Consider the following 20,275-nt stretch of genomic DNA (forward strand, 5'->3'; position numbering starts at 1 on the left):
GTGATAAAACCTTTAATAGGTCACTAAAAAACAAAATAGTTCGATTGATTTGTCTTGAGTTCTCGAGTCGCAGGTTAATTCTCCATATCACCCAGTAGATGGCGCCTTTGTTAAATAAACCTCGGGATTGTATCTTGCGTGTCATTATCACACAGGGGATGTGCCTTCTTCATTGAACACCAATGTGTTTCTCTGAATGGCGAATGAGATTGCCCCAATCCACGCCTATGTGTGAACAGGCCTATATCTTTGATCTAAATTAACAGGTTGTATGGCTTCCCCGCTGTGTCGCCAAGTGGCGATCGCCTTCAATTTTGCGTAGACTTTCTGGAAGACTGCGATGCGCATCTACCAATAGCAAATTGCACTAAGCTACGCATCGTAGCCTATACCTATCGCCCTGCATCGTTTTTCTCAATATAAAATAGCGTTTGACATCACTATCGGCCAACAAAAAATACCTGCACAAATACCAGTCATGACTTGCTGTTCGATAATCATTTGATATTCCGTATCATGTGTTTATATTTATTTTATTCCCATCAAGTGCCACTGCCTGGTGCAATGCAGGTCTTACGTAGCCAATAAGTGCGGCCAATACATGGAGAAAAATATTGCGGGTCTGCATTGGCCAATCAGAACGGGTGTAACAAAGCAGCACAGCAGATTCTCCAGTGTCAACCAGGCAACGTTTTACGCGAGAAATATCCTTCCGCTGTAAGAAATTAGTGCCCCGTTCATGGGGACGTAAACTTCTGAAAACATCAAAAAAGCCAATGCGTAAAAAAACCCACATACGTTAATACATAATGGGGATTTCCAGACACAGCTGTGAATTAATATACCACACTTCTGTAAAATCCTACGACTATAATGTAAAACCACCAGCATTATAACACCCTTTGAACTGTGAGTTGGAGGCTGCTATGTCCCTAAGCCTCTAGGGAAAATCACTTTGTTTTAAACAATACCTTATTGTTTAAACCCTTAAGTAAATAGTAGGTTTCTATGTGTATATTAATGGTACCTTCAATAGAAAAGCTAAATAATCGGATGCAAGTTGTTACATATTGTTTAAGGTATGTTTCATTTAGTTCCTTTATGGTGCTTGTCAATAAATAGCTATCGGCAGAGAGTAAATCATTATGCAGTTATTAAATGAATTATAGAGTAGAGATATGTTGAAACACATTAAATATTACAGTCATGTTACAGTAATAGCACCAGCCAACCAAAAGCTCTAGCAAAATATTCCTATGTATTAAGTTAAAGTTGAAGGCCTAATTATATTTACATAATCCTTTAATAGGCCTATTCACTCCTGGTTGGAGGTTATACTTTGGCTTATTCATTTCAAACTAAAAATAGACTAGTAATCCACCAACGCCAATGATAGCATACAATGCATAATGGCGCATACAATCTGCAGCAACAAGGGCTCTTACTCATAATTTTGCATGGGGTGCAAACGTGCAATTAAAGTGGGCATTCCTGAGTACCTGGCATGCATTTTATAAGGAAGTTAGTGATGAGTGCCAGCGTGGCGGAGTGATACATAAGGCCATCCCCCGTCCTGTCCGTGGCTGATATACACACACTCCTCCTCTCCCTGAGTTGGAACTCCATCTAAGGACCGAGCACACACTCCTCGTCTGCTACCATACACCACCAAGCTCACCACCAACAGACATGGTATGTATTCTCAATTCATTATCTCTTAAGTATGACACTCCTTGTACAACAAGGAAACGAGGGAAAGGCCTGGGGTGGCTTTGCTTGTTTCTAGAAACATTCCCGCTCTTCGAGACATCGGTGGAGGCGAAAGAAACGCCCGCAAATAGCGTAACGTTAATGTTATATTACATTTTTTATTCGTGCATGGGAAAGAGGAAATCTCCAAAACAACGATACTGTAAAATGTCTGAATTGAATTAGTTTATGAGACGGTATTACCACAAATGCTGGAGCGGTATTCGTCTATAACTGCGCAATTGTTGCTGCTCTATGGCTATATCGGGTCATGTTGCTGGCTCATGGCTGCATGCGGGCGATCGAATTAATTCTCCTGCTAAGTTTAATAGGATTCAACTGGTTTGAAATCGTGGTATATCACGGTGTCATACCTCTGCCACTTATGCATCAGTAGACGACATTTTAATATTTGCCTGGGCAGCCGTGCTACGAATCCAGCCCAGATCCGTCGGACAAGCCCCGTGCTGACATTTTTTATCCCCTCCTGTCAAGACATGTGATATTAACCCGTTTATTACACCTAGTTTATACCATTCTGATTTGATTATGTCGTGTGTGCATATTCTGAGATAAGCACGGCCAATGATTAACTTGTTGGAAATGCGCAGCTATAAGAAGGAATCCCTCTGTGTGTTTGCTGCAACATCTTGCCGTCTGTTCAGCCGAGACGTACCATGACAATATTTGCACAGTCGTTCGTCTTCCGCAGCAAATCGCCCATATCTGAATTACACATTTTTATGTGGCACTACATTAGCTGGCCTGTACGGCTCTCTTTCAAAAACGATATCCGACGACGTCGATGCCCCACCTTTTACGGCAAGGCGTTTAGGGGAGTTATCTCATGTAGTGCTGTTTGATTTGGTTGGCCCTTGCAAATTTTTGGTGAAATGCAAATTGTTATACGATTCCGAGTTGCCCAAGAAAGCTATCTGGTGCTGCTCTACGACATCATATCTACAGCAGTAAGGGTTCTCCGGACTGATCCAACGCCTTTGCAAATATTTGAATCTAAATATGTTGTAAAATGCATGTGTACTCGTTATTAGTTGTTACCGTGTAAAACCTGCACATAAGAAAATGTATGTATAAGGATTGCAAAGAGTTTAATTTGGCTTTTGGAGAAAAAAATGCATGTGCATTGCCACACCTGAGTCATAAGAACAGATGTTTCACACACACACACACACACACTCACACACACACACACACACACACACACACACACACACATGTTTGGGCTTCTTCTATATCTGAAGAGAGGGAAGACTAAGATTTTCCACTGGCTACGTCATGTTCGGAGAAGAGTAGCCAGTGGAAATGATCAGGGAAAAAAAACAGATGGCTTTACCATAAACTATTGATTATCACCCCCTGATGGATCAGTAACGCCCCGGGGGAGTCAACACGCCGTAGTCAACCCCCACCCCTCAACTACGATCAAATATCCCATAAATGGCGATGGAGGAGCGATGGCGTTTCGTGTTGCAACTTGCCGCTGGTAATTGGAGTGTAAAGTGGGATTGTTACAAGGAGGGGGCTCGGCCGGCTATCAGCGTCTCTGAGAAGTTAAATCCACAGGCGCAAAGCCCCTTGTCCGCATCAATGCGCCCAGTGGACTGGAAAGAAACAGCCTTCCCCTCCCGTTGATGTGGAAGAATCGAGTAGAGTAGTGGGGCCAGCAGGACGCCCTATCCTATTCCCGCTACGCCCCTGTTTACTGATGCATGTTTAGTAACTCGGAGGACATCCGATCCACCGCCGTGAATAATATATACGCTTGCCGGCCGCCACACTCCGGCCGTGTTCCCGGTGTCTAGGAGCGAGCTCCCCCCGCAGTGCGGAGGTGGTGGTGAGGGGAGTGGGGGGAGGCACCCATAGCTCCAACCCCACCAGGCCAAAAGGCTGGCTGACCTAGCCCCTGCTGCTACTGAACCACCATGGCATGGGCGTGTTGGGATGGTTTTTTTTAACACCCCTTCACCACACTCCACCTCCTCCCCTTCGGTCACAAGCTGTCCCAACGGCCCCTTCTTTTGTCTTCTGCCCAGGCTCAGAGGGAAGAGGCGTGCAGCAGCACTCAGGAGCTCAATGCCCCCATTGAAATAGGGTGTTTGTGCCATTGTCACATTGATTCTGTGTGTGTGTGTGTTTCTGTGTGTGTTTCTGTGTGTGTTTCTGTGTGTGTTTCTGTGTGTGTGTGTGTGTGTGTGCAGTCACGCCCTTCTGCCACGTTGGCAGCTGTTTTTGCATCTCTCACTTGGTTGAACAATATATCTATCTAAGTAACCATTTCAATAACAGTTTTTTATATCTCCTACTAAACTTTACCGGCGAACATGCATACAAAGTAAACACACCTTAGTTATTTGATAATTAAATGAGTCATTAGCATAAAAAATAATAATTAAGAATGTTAATAATAATAATGTATAATGATACAGTGGTCGCATCACTGTCCTGGTCAACTGGCTCATTTGGCAGCCTCTTTTTTTGGGGAAGGGGGGGTTCTTTGCAGGAGTAGGTAACCCTGGCAACACTGGGAGTGGTTGACCAACTCACACCAGCTATGCCAGGGTACCTCCCCTTATCCCCACCAGTACACCTCTACAAGCTGTTGTCAAGGCAGGAACACAGGTTGGCAACCGGCGGCCTGCTCCGTGACTCCACATGCACCATGAATCAGAGGGACTTTCCTCTTCCCTGCCTGGCGCCAAAGACAAGAAAAGACGGAGAGACAGATGGAGGAAGGAAAGCGAGAGAGAGGAAGGGGAGGAGGAGGCCAAGGCAGGAATCCATGGTTGAGGGTTCTTGGTAGAAGGGGTGGGGGGGGGGGGTTGAGTTGTGGGAAGAGCTTATAGTAAGGGATGGGCCGGTGGTGGACTGTTAGGTGCAGCAACATCAGAGAACCCGCCATCCCTGGGCTAGAACAGTTATAGAGGAAAAAAGAGATCCATTTAGATAGACGAAAGCACAGATGGAACCAAGCAAGAGTAAAGTTGTTAAATGACACAGGAAGAGGAAAATGTGGCAGGAAAAGGGCCTAAAAGTAATTTGAGTAATAAGACGATCAAAGCCAAGGAGTCCTGTGTGTTTCCGGTGGCCAGTCCCACACATGTCTGATGGGAAACCGAGCTGTAAGCAACAGGTTATTGAATCCTTTCAGCTAATCGTATAAGGGCTCCTGCAGGTCTATCCGGGCACCCTGCCTGGGTCCATTGATCCTCTCTGTGACTACGGCCAAGCTAGAAACTCTCCCTTTTTTCTCTTCCTTTGAAAGCCCAGGGTTGAAGGCCTTCTCCAACAGTGTCCCATGGAGATGGAAGTGGATGATGTCTCGCTAACCCAATCCGGTCCCTCAGGCAACCAATTAAATTTGACTGACGAGAGCTGCTCCGAGAGACACCGGGCCTGAGCCCTCGCAGAACAGAAAGCACCACTCATCGTCAGGGCCTGAGGAAGACTCATGTATTCCATTGACTTGTGATTTAAATAAGCCATTGTTCACTTCACATATGGCCTGGCTGTATCAGAAGAGAGATCGTGCAGGGGTGGAGGGGAAACAAGCAAACACAGTACGACAGGAGGAAGGCAGACTTGCTTTGGGGCAGAGCTGGCCGCATCGACTAACTGGAAATATGTGGCAAGTACCGGTGTTGAGAGAAAACCCTGTTAATGAGGGCCTTTTGTATCTGTGTTTGTGGGTGTGCATGGGTGAGAGCGTTCATACATGCTCAAATATGTGCCCCAGTCAAGACAAGATTATGTCTTGAATGTTTCTTGAATGTTGCAGCATTCAAACACATCTGGCTATAAATACTCTTCTGTGAACTGGAGTTGTGAAATTTATGGACGGCTGCCAAACTCTTATGACCGCCACGGGCAATAAAGCATAATGACGTAGTATTATAATAATAATAAGCGTCTGTTTTTCACGCGTGGAAGGTGCTATTCGCGCCACCTGGCTGCTATTCACACCTCACTGTGATGGGGAATTGTTTGAAATCAGTGGCTCCTTCACAAAGCTCGATCCATCTGGCCAAAAAAAAAAGAGAGGAGCCGGCGATGAACACTTGCTTCCGAGCCATTTAAAGCCTGTATGAGTCACTGGGGGACATGAGCTGGGTCTTGTTAGCAGGGAGGGGCCCGGCTGAACCAAGCCCAGCCAGGCCAGCAGGCTCCTGTCTGGGGTAGGCCAGCTGGCAGGACACACCCCAGTCGGGCCTGTCCTAAAACAACCCCTGTCCTAATGATTTACCCCAACAGCTAGTTTTTATCCCTCGTTTATTGTCCCAAATCAGGCGATTACACTCAACCATGGGTGTGTGAATTTCCTTAACTGCCAGCCCCCCACTGCTACATCCTCCCGAGTTACACAGGTTTAGCGGGTATATACTGGAACTGGATTTTTCTTAGGTTTTAGCAGTTGGTTACGTCATTTATTAATCACTCAGAAGTGCTCAGAAGAATCGTTCCAGTCATTAGTCAAGTAGGAAGGATCCTTTTTTTCATCATCATTAACCAATCTAACCACCCACCATGTTGTGGTTCAGTCACAAAGGGGAATTAGTGTCGAAAATAAGCGATTCCCGATGTCTAATTTGGTTTTGGAAAAATAAATAAAAACGTGTACACAGGATGGATGATGCTCCCAGGAAACTATTTGAAGGAATAAAGCAATTAACAAAAGCTCCATTGTATACCACAGGATTTGGAAAAACTGGTGGTCTAGTGTTTTAAGGGTTCGGTGTGATCCGGTTATTCAGAAGGGAACGTTAAAGAGACCACATCCAGGACGGATCCTGGTTCATAAGGAAGCTCAGAGCTATATTTAATTATATTGCGAAAGTGAAATTTCACATTCAAGTCAGAGTCTTTTAATGGAGAAGAAATGGAGCATTATGGAACATCCAGTAAAGAAACGTTTTTTTATTTGTTGGTATAAATCAGGTATTTTTATCCATAGGGGCCTACATAAGGAGCCTCTCAGCTCGTGCGCCCCCATACGTTTATATGTATGTTGGTCACATGACTTGCTAGGTCCATGGGTCCAACACTGGGAGTAGTGTTGAGGTCTTTGGTGGGTGGGACGGGGGTTTTCAGTACAACGCCATCGGGAAATACTTTGGTATTTGAAATGCTTGCCTGTTGAGTAACTTGTTTGTGTTTTGTTTCACTTCCTCTTCCCCCCCCTCTTCCATTTTGCCCCTTTTTTCACCATCTGCAGGCTGACCAACTAACAGAAGAGCAGATCGCAGGTACGAACAGTGTTCTGACTTTTCACCGCAGTATTCGGATAAAGCCTTTTCCCCACCCGTACTCTCAGTCCCTCACGTCCTTCCAACATCCATGTTTGTATCAATGAACATAATAGAAAATTATACAATAAAGTTCTACTAGATGCTTAATCCAATCATCAAAACCATTAAAAAATAATCAATTTCCTGGATAATCCATTATTTATGCTTATGAATGTTTAACAAGAGAGAGGTATGGCGTCACGTTGTCCAATATAATAAAATTCGGTTCCCTCCCTGGAGCTGTTATTTTTACAGTTTCAGTTCACTTTGTTGGCGCTGATAAAATATTGAGTAAAATCAAAGTTAGCTGAGGAAGTTTCTCCCGAGTAGTTTATTGTCTCCCTTCAACTTAAGAAGAGACCCAGCCGAAGGAGGGACATACAGTACAGTCATGTAACCCCCCATGATGAATTGAATCAGGAGCCAAACCTGTGTGGCCAAATAGTTTTCCAGAAATGACTAAGACGTACAATTATGAGCGGAAGCGCCTTCAACACACTATTTTTATACACGATACATGATTTTGGCTATGTGTGCAAACTGGAGGCTGCCCTGCTGCCTCTTCTTCAGCAAAACTCCTCTGTGGCTAATTATCTCTCACGGAGGCTAAGAGGCTAATTCACGCTATTTCCTCCACCATAGACGTTTTACCGCCGCTAGCTTTGAGCAGCGCCTTCTTTAAAAAAGAAAATCCTGCCAGTACCGCAAAAGAATCAAAGCACATCTTCCACTTGTGGTTTAAATCCATTGGCCTTTTTTCCCCTTCGATCTTGTAATCTGGGATTTCTTCAAGAAGGTAGAAGCATTTCCCCTCCACGATGTTAAATCATAGACTTTAGTCTTAGTCATGCCGGCTCTGAAACGCAGCGCCTATAAACCTACGCAAGTAGGCCATTCACGGAGCGACATCCACTCTCAACACCACATCCATAAATCAACGATAGCACCCTTCTAACCGCAACAATACATCCATGCCTATATCGGGTTACATTGCAGTCCAAACCTCATACGGTATGATAGTTTTGACTCTTTCCCCCCCCCCACTCCTGCAGAGTTCAAGGAGGCGTTCTCCTTATTCGACAAGGACGGCGACGGCACCATCACCACCAAAGAGCTCGGTACCGTGATGAGGTCATTGGGCCAGAACCCCACAGAGGCGGAGCTCCAGGACATGATCAACGAGGTGGACGCCGATGGTCAGTATTCACACCAGCACCACCCCTCCCTCTTCTACCGCCTCTCAAACCACCCAGTTACTCCCAAGTGTCGCCCAAGATAGGTCTTTTCAGTCCCCAAATACCCATGCATCATGGATATTTTCTTACCAGAGTTGGTGGTCACTGTTCTGTAAAGGTTTGTAGATAGTGCTGTACCTTCATAGTCCATTAAATCAATTGATTTATTTGTAGAATAGCTGGAGACATAGATACGACTTTGACGAGAGCTTCTCAAATTACTTGACAAGAATAGTGACCTTATCCAAATATCACTCTCAAAGTGATCTTCATGACGCAAACTCATAATGAGTCGCAAGTAACACAGAACAGCAGTCACCGATCCCTTCTCGAGAAAAAAACACTAAACACACCTCTGGTGTTAGCGGCAGCGTGGCGCTCCCCACCAACTGTCAGAGGCCAACTGTCGGAGCCAACTGTCCAGATCCTGTTTCCTCGCGATGACAGGCCCCACCGCGTCAGCACTCTGTCCACGCTTTGTCTCTACCCATCACGCCTCGCCGTGCCAGGGCTAGTGTGTCTGTATCTGTGAATGCGTACGACGACCGCTTGCGTTGGCCAGTGGTGGACAGCGTGTCAATGGCTGTCAAAAGAGTTGGCTGCAGCCCCGCGAGGTCTATCAAGGGCCATTATTCAGACGCGCTGACAACAACCTCCACCATTAACTGCCATCCCCGCGCGGCCCCTCTCTGACCTCCCATTTGTATGTTTCGTGAAAGAGAGGATGACGGAGAGTGACAGTGATGGAAAGGTATAGATAGAGAAAATGACTAGAGAATTGGCCAGAGGACTTGGCTGGCTGCACCCAACAGCCCATCGTGCTTCGGGTTTAGTTTGAGTTGTTTTGTTGGCTTGGGTGGGGGGGGGGGGGGGGGGGGGGGGGGGGGGTGCTCAACCACAATGCTACTGTCATCCTACGGGATGTCCTAAATAGGGCGGCATTGATCAGCTGTTATCGAGCCTACAGCAATCGATTATCCCAATTATGACAAACAATGGGCTCCGCCTGCCCCGATTTCACCCGTAACCTGCCCTCGCCGCTCTAGACCCCAAACACACGCCAAATAAGTTCAAGGACCTCCAATCAAATCCGCACACGCACACACATGCACACACATGCACACATTACTGCTAATACATCCTCGCTCTGCCTCTGCCTCCCTGGCTGATGCTATCTAGGTCAGACGGCAATGAAGCCAGTAATGGAAAATAAAAGTGGTTACATAAGGTCTCTCTTTGCCCTCTTCACGTTTACCAGCTCACTCATTGGTAGTTTCAGCGTGCTGGTCCGGCCAATCGAAAACCGGCTTATTTAACCAAACAAGGAGCCTTGTGGAGTGGCAGGGAACAAGACCTGTTGGTGGCAGGGCTAAGACAGGCCGACAGAAACAAAGGGGTTGTGATAGCCGAAACTTTGAAACTTTGATCGTAGGGAAAATTGCATCCATATAACGGACTCTGAACAGAACAGAGAAATGTCCAGTCTTCCTATATTGGATTGAGGGAATCTCTCAAAATCTCTTTGAATCTGAGATTTTGGAGATTTGAATTCGTAATAGTACAGTCAAAGGAATGAGACAGAGAAAAATACATCTCAAATATAATTGGGGGCCCCCATGCGGCCAACTCTATGTCAAAGTAGTGTGTAAAAAAATAAGATCTAACAAACACATCTGTTATATTAGAATAATACATGTTACCGTAATAACTGTCGAGTCACAGGATCAATGTGGTATGTCAGAAAGGTACAGCCAAGGCTGGCATCGGCCCATGGCTGTTATACAATCCTACTATTCGCACTCAAGAAATGCAGAAGTTGCATTTCCTGCAGCGGGGACGACCACACACTGTGTAGTGTGGCTGGCTTCTCTAGTGTTTCTCTAATGTACAACATCTCTCTGTGTCCTAGTAGCAGCATGCCTCCCTCTCCCTCTCTCTCTCTCCCTCTCCCTATCCTCCCACTAGCAGCACACCTCTCTCTATCTCTCTGCCTCTCTCTCTCCGGTCTCCCATTAGCAGCACACCTCTCTCTATCTCTCTCTCTCTCTTTCTCCAGCCTCCCATTAGCAGCACACCTCTCTCTCTCTCTCTCTCTCTCTCTCTCTCCGGTCTCCCATTAGCAGCACACCTCTCTCTATCTCTCTGCCTCTCTCTCTCCGGCCTCCCATTAGCAGCACACCTCACTCTATCTCTCTGCCTCTCTCTCTCCGGTCTCCCATTAGCAGCACACCTCTCTCTATCTCTCTTTGCCTCTCTCTCCGGTCTCCCATTAGCAGTACACCTCTCTCTATCTCTCTCTGCCTCTCTCTCTCCGGTCTCCCATTAGCAGCACACCTCTCTCTATCTCTCTGCCTCTCTCTCTCCGGTCTCCCACTAGCAGCACACCTCTCTCTATCTCTCTCTCTCTCTCTCTCTCCGGTCTCCCATTAGCAGCACACCTCTCTCCATCTCTATCTCTGTAATTAGCAGCAGACCTCTCTCTCTCCCTCTCCTTCTGGTCTCCCACTCATTGCACATCTCTCGGCGTATCCTTTCCACCGCTCCCACTAGCAGCAAACCTCACTCTACCACCCTCCCTCCCTTTTCTCGAGCGCCCACCCACTCGTTCTCTCGTTTGCAGCCTCTCTTCATCCTCCTCATCGCTCACCGCTCTCTTTATCTCCGTCCCCCTTCCTTTCTCCTCATTTCCTACCTCCATTTTATCCTCCCCTCCCACCTCCTCTTCACTCCACTGAGCTCTCAAGGCTTTCCACGCAATAGACCTCCCCCCCTCTCTATTTCCCCCTTCTCTCTCTTTCCCCTCTCTTTGATTCCCTTTCCCTTTTTACACAGTTTTTCACCTTCCTCCCTACCTCCCCCTGTGGTCTTCCTCTCTTTCGCTGCCCCCTCCTCTCCTTCCCTTCACTGCTCACCCAAAAGCAGCCAATCAGAGCAGAGCAGCGGATACCCTCCAGGGGGTAGCGACTTCCATGGCTTCCATTATCATTGTTTCCTCAATTGATCTCTGATCTCTGATCTCTGATTCCATCCCCCAACACATTTAGACTCCTCTATCCTCCTTCAAACACACACCCCTCCATCTTCCTTAAATACACACACACACAGACAGCCCCTCTCTGTATGTGTCTTTGGGAGTGAAGCTCCAGCGGCAGCATGTGTGAGCTGGCTGCTGCTGGCTGTCCCCTCCAGTCAGGGGGCAGGTCCGTGGATGGCCAGGCAGGAGCCTGAGACCCCCATCTGCCCCTTCACGTTACCACTGGTCTGTTAACGAGCCCGGACACACCAACCCCCTCACCATTCTCCCCCACGATGCTCATTTACCCCCTCTCTCTCTGTCTGATTATCTCCCTTCTTTGTACCTCTAGCTCTCGCTCTCTTTCTCTCCCCCTCTCATTCTCTCGGGCGCTCTCGTACTCTCAGACGGCTATTCCTCTCTTCTTTCTCTTATATTTAGCTCACTCTCTTTTCTCTCTCGCTGTTGCCCTTTCTTGAACTCTTACTCGTTATTTTCCTAATTCTTTTCTCTGCATTTTCTCGTTCTATCGCTTTTTTTCTTTCTCTCGCTCCCTCACTCTCTCGCTGCCTCCCTCTCTCCGGATTCTCTCAGGCTGATCCAGGCGCACACTGCCGCGGGTTAATCCCAACCCAGTGTCCCCTAGCCACGCCCCAATGCCCTGCTCCTCTTTTAGCCCCCGACGCAAAAAAAGATAATCCTGATGAATGTCACTGACCTCCCCTTCAATCCCACAGCACTAACTCAACACCACCACCGCACACACACACACGCACGCACGCACGCACGCACGCACGCGCACAAACAAGCGAGCATACACAGAATGCCCATCCTCCGTAATGTTTCCATGCAGCGGTAATTAATCCCTTCATCAACGCAATTCCTCCCATTCGCAATATCGCCTAGCCCCGCCCACTTCCGTCCACCCACCACTCCCTTCCTCTCTGGTCCCAGGGGCGCTGTCGCTTAGCTACTGAGAACATTAGATCCTTTTCCCTGTCTGGAGCGTCTGATCCCCCCCCCTCCCCTCCCAGTTAATCCGCTCCTTCCAAAACAAGGCAACAGGGATATCGATCAGTGCCCACGCGCCTCCCAGTGCGTCCGCAGCAGCCATTACAACACCCTACTGGGGTCAACCAATACAAAACCTACACCAGCATCACCACTGACACCCCTGCCTACACCAACGCGGTGCCTTTTACGTGGAGCCGGCACACCCACCCACTCACCAACCCACACATGCAACACAGGGAAAGGGGATAGAGCATCACCACAAGTTGGAGATGGCCTTGATCGATGGATGTGAGGGAGAGAAGGGTGGAGGTAGAGGTGGAGTGAAGACAGTATTAGAGACTGTTGAGGTGGCAGGTGGGCATTGAAGGGGGATTTTTGGCTGTTCGATGGGAGTGGAATGCGTCTCCCGGGCTTGACAGGAGAAGTTGACATGGGACAAACTAGATTGTTAAGTACGATGGAGGACGAACATTAATACGCAGAAGGAGAATTGGACGGAGTGGGCATTTTCTCGACAGACAAACAAAGAAAGATAGTAATCAAGGATGAACTGAAAAATGCTGAATAATAGTGTTGACATATTACAGATTCAAAGGGAATCGAATAACAGAATGTATCAGAATGTCAATTTCAAAGAATTTAGTCCCATTCTTTATGGATTTTGACAAAATCAACAAACATTACACAGTAACTACCACACATATACACCTCATCTTCGACTTTTCTCATGTTCCTTTCACCCTCTGTCTTCATCTTCTTCTTCTCTGGCCTCGTCCTCCTCCATGGCATCATTTATAGCACTGGAAGGAGGAGGAGGGGCAGAGATGATCCCGTGATTCATGAGTCTTAGTAGAAGAGGTTCGAGCTATATCTCCCATGTATTATGGATGGCTGACCCTGAGTCTTCCATGCTGGCCTGCTGCTCAGTATATATATACCATGTATATACCTTCCATAGCCAGGTCCCTGGGCTGCCCTAAATCAATGGCGAGAGAGACGCAAACACCTCTCCCGCAACCGCTTCACTAGGGCTGTGTTAGCGGCGCTTATGACACTGGTGCGTTGACGCCTTTTAAAGTGCGCTGAAGACATCGCCATGTTAGCTGTGCTAGCTCGCATTTGCTGTATGAGCATTGCCAGCTGTATATTTGTGTATATGTATCCTTGGAATTGCTGTGTTAGCAGTGTTAACTGCAAAGGCGTAGCACTGCTATACAGTGCAAGCAATGTTATCAACGCGTACCCTTGTAAATCAGACAGCAAAACTTAGCTGCACAGTCGAAAACTGTAGGGACCAATTCCGCTGGGTCACTTTTTTTTATCAGTTTGGTTAAAACTATGAGCCATTTCCTGTACTTAACAAATAATCTGTTGCTAAATTGAGTGTAAAAACTAGCACAAGGACAAATGCTCGCTTCTCATCAGCTAAAGGCTTTGTGACCAGTGCTTTGTTACGTGACGTAATTAACACAGAGGAAATTGATGGTTTGTGTGTTGTTTTTTTTTCTTGTTTCGCCGTTGGCTAGGTAACGGAACCATCGACTTCCCCGAGTTCTTGACCATGATGGCCCGAAAAATGAAGGACACAGACAGTGAGGAGGAGATCCGCGAGGCTTTCCGGGTATTCGACAAGGTAATTACATGGAGGCTGGCCCCAACAAGGTCACTGCCGGCGCATGGAAAACCCCTGGGGACCACGTCTGGCTAACCTGTATTTAGCATTCTTTTGTTCAATCAATTATGGGTCTAGATCTCAGAAAAGGTAAAGATGAAAGATTGTAAAACGAATGCCAGCAGCCGCTAATGGTGCTCATGAAAAGTAATAATGAATAATTATTGCGCTGGTTATCGCTAGACCTTTGAATTTGTCGTGTGGGGGTTAACGTTAAACTGATATAGTTATTGCGCGGTGGTTAACGTTAAACCGTGATATTTATCGTGGTCCTCAACGGTAAACTGTGATATTTGATGCGTGGCTTTTAACATTAAACTGTGATATTTATCGTGGTCCTCAACGGTAAACTGTGATATTGGATGCGTGGCCTCTAACATTAAACCATGATGTTTATCGCCGGTGGCCATCTTGGACCTCTAACGTCTGTCGTGTTGCCAGGACGGGAACGGCTACATCAGCGCTGCAGAGCTCCGCCACGTCATGACCAACCTGGGGGAGAAGCTGACGGACGAGGAGGTGGACGAGATGATCAGAGAAGCAGACATTGACGGAGACGGACAGGTCAACTATGAAGGTAAGGACCCTGAGCAGGCTCAGCTTCATGCAACAAGCTGCGGAACTCCACTGTTAGAGGTGTCATCAATGCCAGGGTTGGGGGTTCCACTCCCACTGGAGACACCCATGCCCTGAATGTGTGCATTCACAGTATTATAAGAGGCTGTGGATACTGGTGTCCACCCAATGGCATTGTAATGGTGTGTACATTTGAATTCAATACCAGCCTGTAGGGATGCACACACAGGCTTTCTCAAACATGGAATGGGATCATTACATTAGTATCATTTTCATGGATTTTACCTTTTTAAGTTTGATTTATTTCAAGGTGGACAATTTAAAATGTCCTCTGTGTGTTTAGCTGGGTCTGATAAGCTACGGCGGTATTGGAAGGAAACCAAAGGCTTTGACAGATAGTTAGTCATTCAGCAGTCGCTTTTAATCCAAAGAGACATACAAGGACAGCATGCATCCATATGTGGGGTATATGAGCTCCCCGGAGGGAATTGAACCCTGGCTTCTGTGCGGCTAGCGCCGTAGATGGAGGCTCCACCGCTATGATAACATGTGGAAGCATATCATCTGTCTGAAATGACACCCAAATACCCTTCACCCCCATTTATATCTCCTTCCCTTTAGTCAAATGAATGGGCCAGCAGTAACGTATAGACACGCAGTAAACACGTGCACGAAACGCACAAACACTGCACACGTACCACACACACACACACACACACACACACACACACCTTGTGTTCAGGGGCTTAACTGAAAAGTGTCCTATTTCAGCACTCTTCTATCATCTTTTGTCTCATCAACAGAAATATATAATTAAAGCGGTGTGCGTGCGGCGGTATTGTTCAGAGTGTTTTTGATGTGTGTGTGTGGGCACGCGCGCGTGTGGCCCATCGTCTTTTGCTGTAACCACAACACAGCCGCTTTTTAATCAAAGGGGGATTTAATGGAATGAACATCGAGGCAGTTTGGAAAAGGGACACTAATTAGGACCTGTCTGAGTTGATTAAAAACATTATGACAAAGCCTTCCGACAGGTCTAGTATGTGGATGCTCTTCCAAAAGGTTGAGCGCTAACCCTGTTGTTCTTCTGTTCCTCCTTTCTCTCTGTTATCTTTTTTTCTCTCTGTTATCTGTATCTCTCTCTCTCTCCCCCACTCCCTCTCTCTGTATCTGTATGGCTCTCTCTCTCGCTCTCTCTCTCTGTATCTGTATCTATCTCTCTTTCTCTCTCCCTGTATCTTCATGTCTCTCTCTCTCCCTCCCTGTCTCTCTCTCTCTCTCTCTCTGTATCTGTATCTATCTCTTTCTCTCCCTGTATCTGCATGTCTCTCTCCCTCTCTCTCTCTCTCTCTCTCTCTCTCTCTCTCTCTCTCTCTCTCTCTCTCTCTTGTTCCTGCATCTCTCTCTCTCCCTCTCTCTCTCCCTCTCTCTGTTCCTGTATGTCTCTCTCTCTCTTTCTGCAGAGTTTGTACAGATGATGACCGCTAAGTGAAGCTCGCCCGCCCCGCCCTCGCCCCTCTTAGAAGAAAAAAAAATTCAAAAATGTTTTACTTACCTCTTGGGAAAAAAAAAAAATGTTCATTTATTCATACTGTTTCTGTATAGAAAATAATTGAATGTTGAAATAAAATATTCTTCTGTCCACACAGGAAAAAATATATATAAAAAAAAGACACAAAAAATGATCTGCATGAAAACGATGGTTAGTGGTCCTGTTCCCGCCCATCCCTCTCTTCGTCCCCGCTCCTCCTCCTCCTCCCTTCTGAGATCCGTTTAGCATCAGTACTTAAGACAACGCAACACCAGTAACAGCCAACCCCTCCCAACTCCCAAGCTGCAGCAGCTGGCTAACTCCCGAGCAGTTTCCCCGGCCCCTGGTCCATGACCCAGCGGGCAGGCCATCTCCTCTTCATCAGTTTTCTGTTCTTCATGCATGCAGCTTGAGACCGGAACGCTAATGCCCTTCCCTCCCCATCCCCTCCTCCTCTTCCTCCTCCTCTTCCTCCCCCCTTCCCCCCGGTTGAACAGAGCCGTGCTGATTTCACTATAAGCTGTCCTATTGTTGGTTTGGTACAGTTCTGTTTGTTTTTTCATTTTATACTTGGAGAGGAACTCTGTACTGTTAAATTGAGCGAATATACCAGGTTCTTATTCAAGTTGAAAACATTAGAATGGGACTTAATTGTATGCTAGATAAAAAGAGAAAAAAAAAGAAAAAAACAACCCTTTTTTTTTCTTCCAAATGTTTGGCATGTTTATTTGTTTTGGTTTCTGTTATTTGGACGGCCATCGATCTAGCTGTGTCTCCTGCCCTCATTTAAAACGAAAAAAAACTACAGATTACGGTCGGGCACTATTAAGTCTTACAGGTGAAAACTTTGTTTTTGTTTTTGTTTTGGATTCTTTTTGTTTTGCTGAGACGGAGCGTCTGTCCTCTGCCCCGGCGTGAGCGAATCACTGGCCTTCTACGTTTTGTTTCGTTTTCTTTTTTTTCTCTTCCTCTCTCTTGATTCTCGACTCGGACCGGAGCGCGGCGGCGTGCGCTTGCGTGTCAGTCTGTCACGCGGCGGGGGGGTCCGGCGTGGTGGGCTGCGCGCCCCTCGGTGCGTTGGGCCTTGAGCGACGCTGTGGCCGGCCACGCCGGACCCCCCCGCCCTGGGCTCCTCTGGGTTCAGTTTACATTCATTCCAAGTTGTACATGCTAGTCTTTATTTTATTTTAATTTTTTTTTTCAAATAAAAAAAGATCATGAACTTTACGCCCTCTCCTCATCTGTGTGGTTATTGATCGGCGTTTTATCGTGTGGTTATTGATCGACGGGTTATCGTGGGGTAATTGGCTTATCCAAGATCAATCGGTAGAATAAACCAATTTGTAGCCCATGGTTGTGTACAGTGTGATTCACTGTACTGTGTCTGGCTGGTTTTTACAGCGCTGGTGGAGCTAGCTTGAAGGTTTAAACTCTAGGCCTGTTACATAAATAAGCCAACGCTTCTTTATATCGCGGTGAGTGTGTAAGGGAGAGGGGGGGGAGGGGGGTTGTAGGCCTAACGAACACGGTGCCTTGCTCGTCCACCGTGGATGTTACACATGCACTATCTATGACGCCTCTCTCACTCCCCCAAGACCTGTTCGGTTGCCAGGCAACAGGAGCCTGCCGTAACCGGGGTGTTTGGGGAGGAGGAGGATGGGGGGGGGGGGGGGGGGGAGAGGGGAGACGAACGGAAAGGCAAGTGGGAGTCTGAATAAACCCTCCTGCTGCCACTGACTCCGTACCGGCTTGTCCTAGTAAGGCAAACCAGGCCACTACAGGCGCTCGCTTTGTAGAGAGAGACAACTGCCGAAGAAGAAAGAGAGAGTAGAGACTCAGCCATCTCGGCATAATACTACCTTGAATCCAATAAAAGCCATGTTGACGGCTGCATTGTTTGACCATATATGGTCAGCGGTTTGACCGCATTTTGGACACGAGCCAAAATAAACATGTTTCCCGAATTCCGCACATTAGTCGGTCTGAACCCGATATGAGAAGTCAAGAGTTAACCTTTGGAACCACGCAAACTGATTAGTGGCCATTTTTATACTTTAATCCCCACTAGAGCAAATGAAAAAAAGGGTTCTCATGTACTTATAGACGTGTAGGGGGAGACTGGTTTCCATCGATCACACTTTCTATCTTGATGAGAAATGAGCTTGCCTTCAAATAAACTTGTTAGAGGTGGAAATGCAATGGAACATCTCATTGAGAAATGACCATCAGCGGCGGGAGGGTGTCTCCTACGATGAGTGGTGGTTTGGGCTTAATGGAGGAGCCGTTTAACGACAAAACAAAGCATAAATATCTGCATGGTACATCTTTTAGGGCTCTAAAATGGGAGTGGAATACAAGTGCAGGCTACAGGGTTGTAAAATTGAAAACATAATACTGCACACGTATACAGACACACTATCATCATCACCATTCAGCCAATGGAACCACACCAACCTCGCACATCAGCAGCTACTCTCGAAAGAATCTCCACCAGGAGGGCGTGGCTAAAAAACAAATTCATATACAAGCTGGGGCAATCAATGCCTGAAGGAGACCTCGCTCTCTCTCTCTCTCTCTCTCTCTCTTTCTCTGTATCTCTCTCTCTCTCTCGCTCTCTCTCTCTCTCGCTCTCTCTTCTCCTCCCCCTCCCCTCTCGGGCGAGGGAACAGAGACACACGAGCTCCCCACGGGTTAAATTAAGAACATCAATATTTCACGTGTAAATGAAGCAGTACAGTGCAGAGGTGGTAAGGGGAGAAGGACCGGCCGCGCTTGGAGACGGGGGCCACGATTAGATATCACCGGCCCTCTGAAAAAGAGACGCCGGCACACACACACACACACATACACACACACTGCACTGATGAGACGGCTGAGATATGACAGGCTGTACACTGTGTGTGTGTGTGTGTGTGTGTGTGTGTTGAGCTGATTAGGTGTCATTGTATCCTTTGTTGTGGTCTATCAGACAATGACAACAGTAAATATAATAGGCTCATATCACATACAGTATCAAATGTGTGTGGCTTGGTCGTGGGTTGCTGTGCGTGCCAGTAGTGCTTGTGTACATGCATGTGTGTGTGGGGGCATGTGTGCTCCCCTGTATGGGTCATCGCATTAGTCTGCCACGTCAGTGTGTTTGTGTAGGCGACCGATAGACTAGACTAACAGCACACCTGACTGAGAGCAGTCTAGACTTTGGTAAGATTTACTTAAGTAGACTAGACTTGTGTAGACTAGCCTCAAGTAGTACTAACTTAAGTAGACTAGACTCAAGTAGTACTAACTTAAGTAGACTAGACTCAAGTAGTACCAACTTAAGTAGACTAGACTTTGGTAGGATTTACTTAAGTAGACTAGACTCAAGTAGTACTAATTTAAGTAGACTTGACTTGCACTAGACCCGACATACAGGGTCGACTTTATGTCCAAACACACACACACACACACACACACACACACACACACACACAGACCCACAGCATACAACCAATAGAATACAAGCCTGAATAATTTCACATTTCATGAAAAACTAAACCACTACTGACATTCTCGATGTCTTATTTATTCCGTTATTATTCTATTCTAGTTCCTCTGGGAGCGTCTCTGTCTCTTCCGAGAACAGAAACACAACAGCAAAGGAGCGAAAGGTTCTCTCATCCTGTTCTACTGTCTCCAGATGTTCTGATGTGACACACCCTCTACACGTCCCTGGAATCACCGTGACAGTACAGAAACCCAACAAGTACTGTACAAGGGTGAGCACGCACACACACACACACACACATACAAAGGCACAGGCGTACACAAACACACACATACAAACACACACACACACACACACACACACACACACACACACACTTCCCCAGTCTCCAGGTGCCCTGTTTAATAACTTGTGATATCCTTGCTCGCGTCACCTGAAGGGAAACCCAGCCATCCTACTGTTCTTTATTATTATTCACACATCTTTCCATTCCTCCCCAGCTCTTTTCCTTTCCCCACCTCACTACACACACACACACACACACACACACTAACGAGCAAACACACACACACACAATCAAGCACGCACACATGTACACACGTGCACGCACACACACACGCACACTAACGAGCAAACGCACACACACACACAATCAAGCACGCACACATGTACACGCAGGCACGCACACACACACA

At 46.9% G+C, this 20,275-nt stretch overlaps 1 protein-coding gene across 1 annotated transcript; it reads left to right on the forward strand.

The window, feature by feature from the left end:
- Positions 1 to 1,575: 1,575 nt before the first annotated feature.
- On the forward strand, positions 1,576 to 17,320 carry LOC307087779 (calmodulin-1). The gene is made up of 6 exons (XM_079753424.1): positions 1,576 to 1,692; positions 6,980 to 7,010; positions 8,105 to 8,248; positions 13,841 to 13,947; positions 14,428 to 14,563; positions 16,026 to 17,320. The coding sequence occupies exons 1-6, from the start codon at positions 1,690 to 1,692 to the stop codon at positions 16,052 to 16,054; spliced, it is 450 nt and encodes a 149-aa protein (XP_079609550.1). The 5' UTR covers positions 1,576 to 1,689; the 3' UTR covers positions 16,055 to 17,320.
- The last annotated feature ends 2,955 nt before the right edge of the window (positions 17,321 to 20,275 follow it).

This window comes from Pollachius pollachius (genome assembly GCF_949987615.1).
Source record: "Pollachius pollachius genome assembly, chromosome: 16".
Taxonomy (NCBI): domain Eukaryota; kingdom Metazoa; phylum Chordata; class Actinopteri; order Gadiformes; family Gadidae; genus Pollachius; species Pollachius pollachius.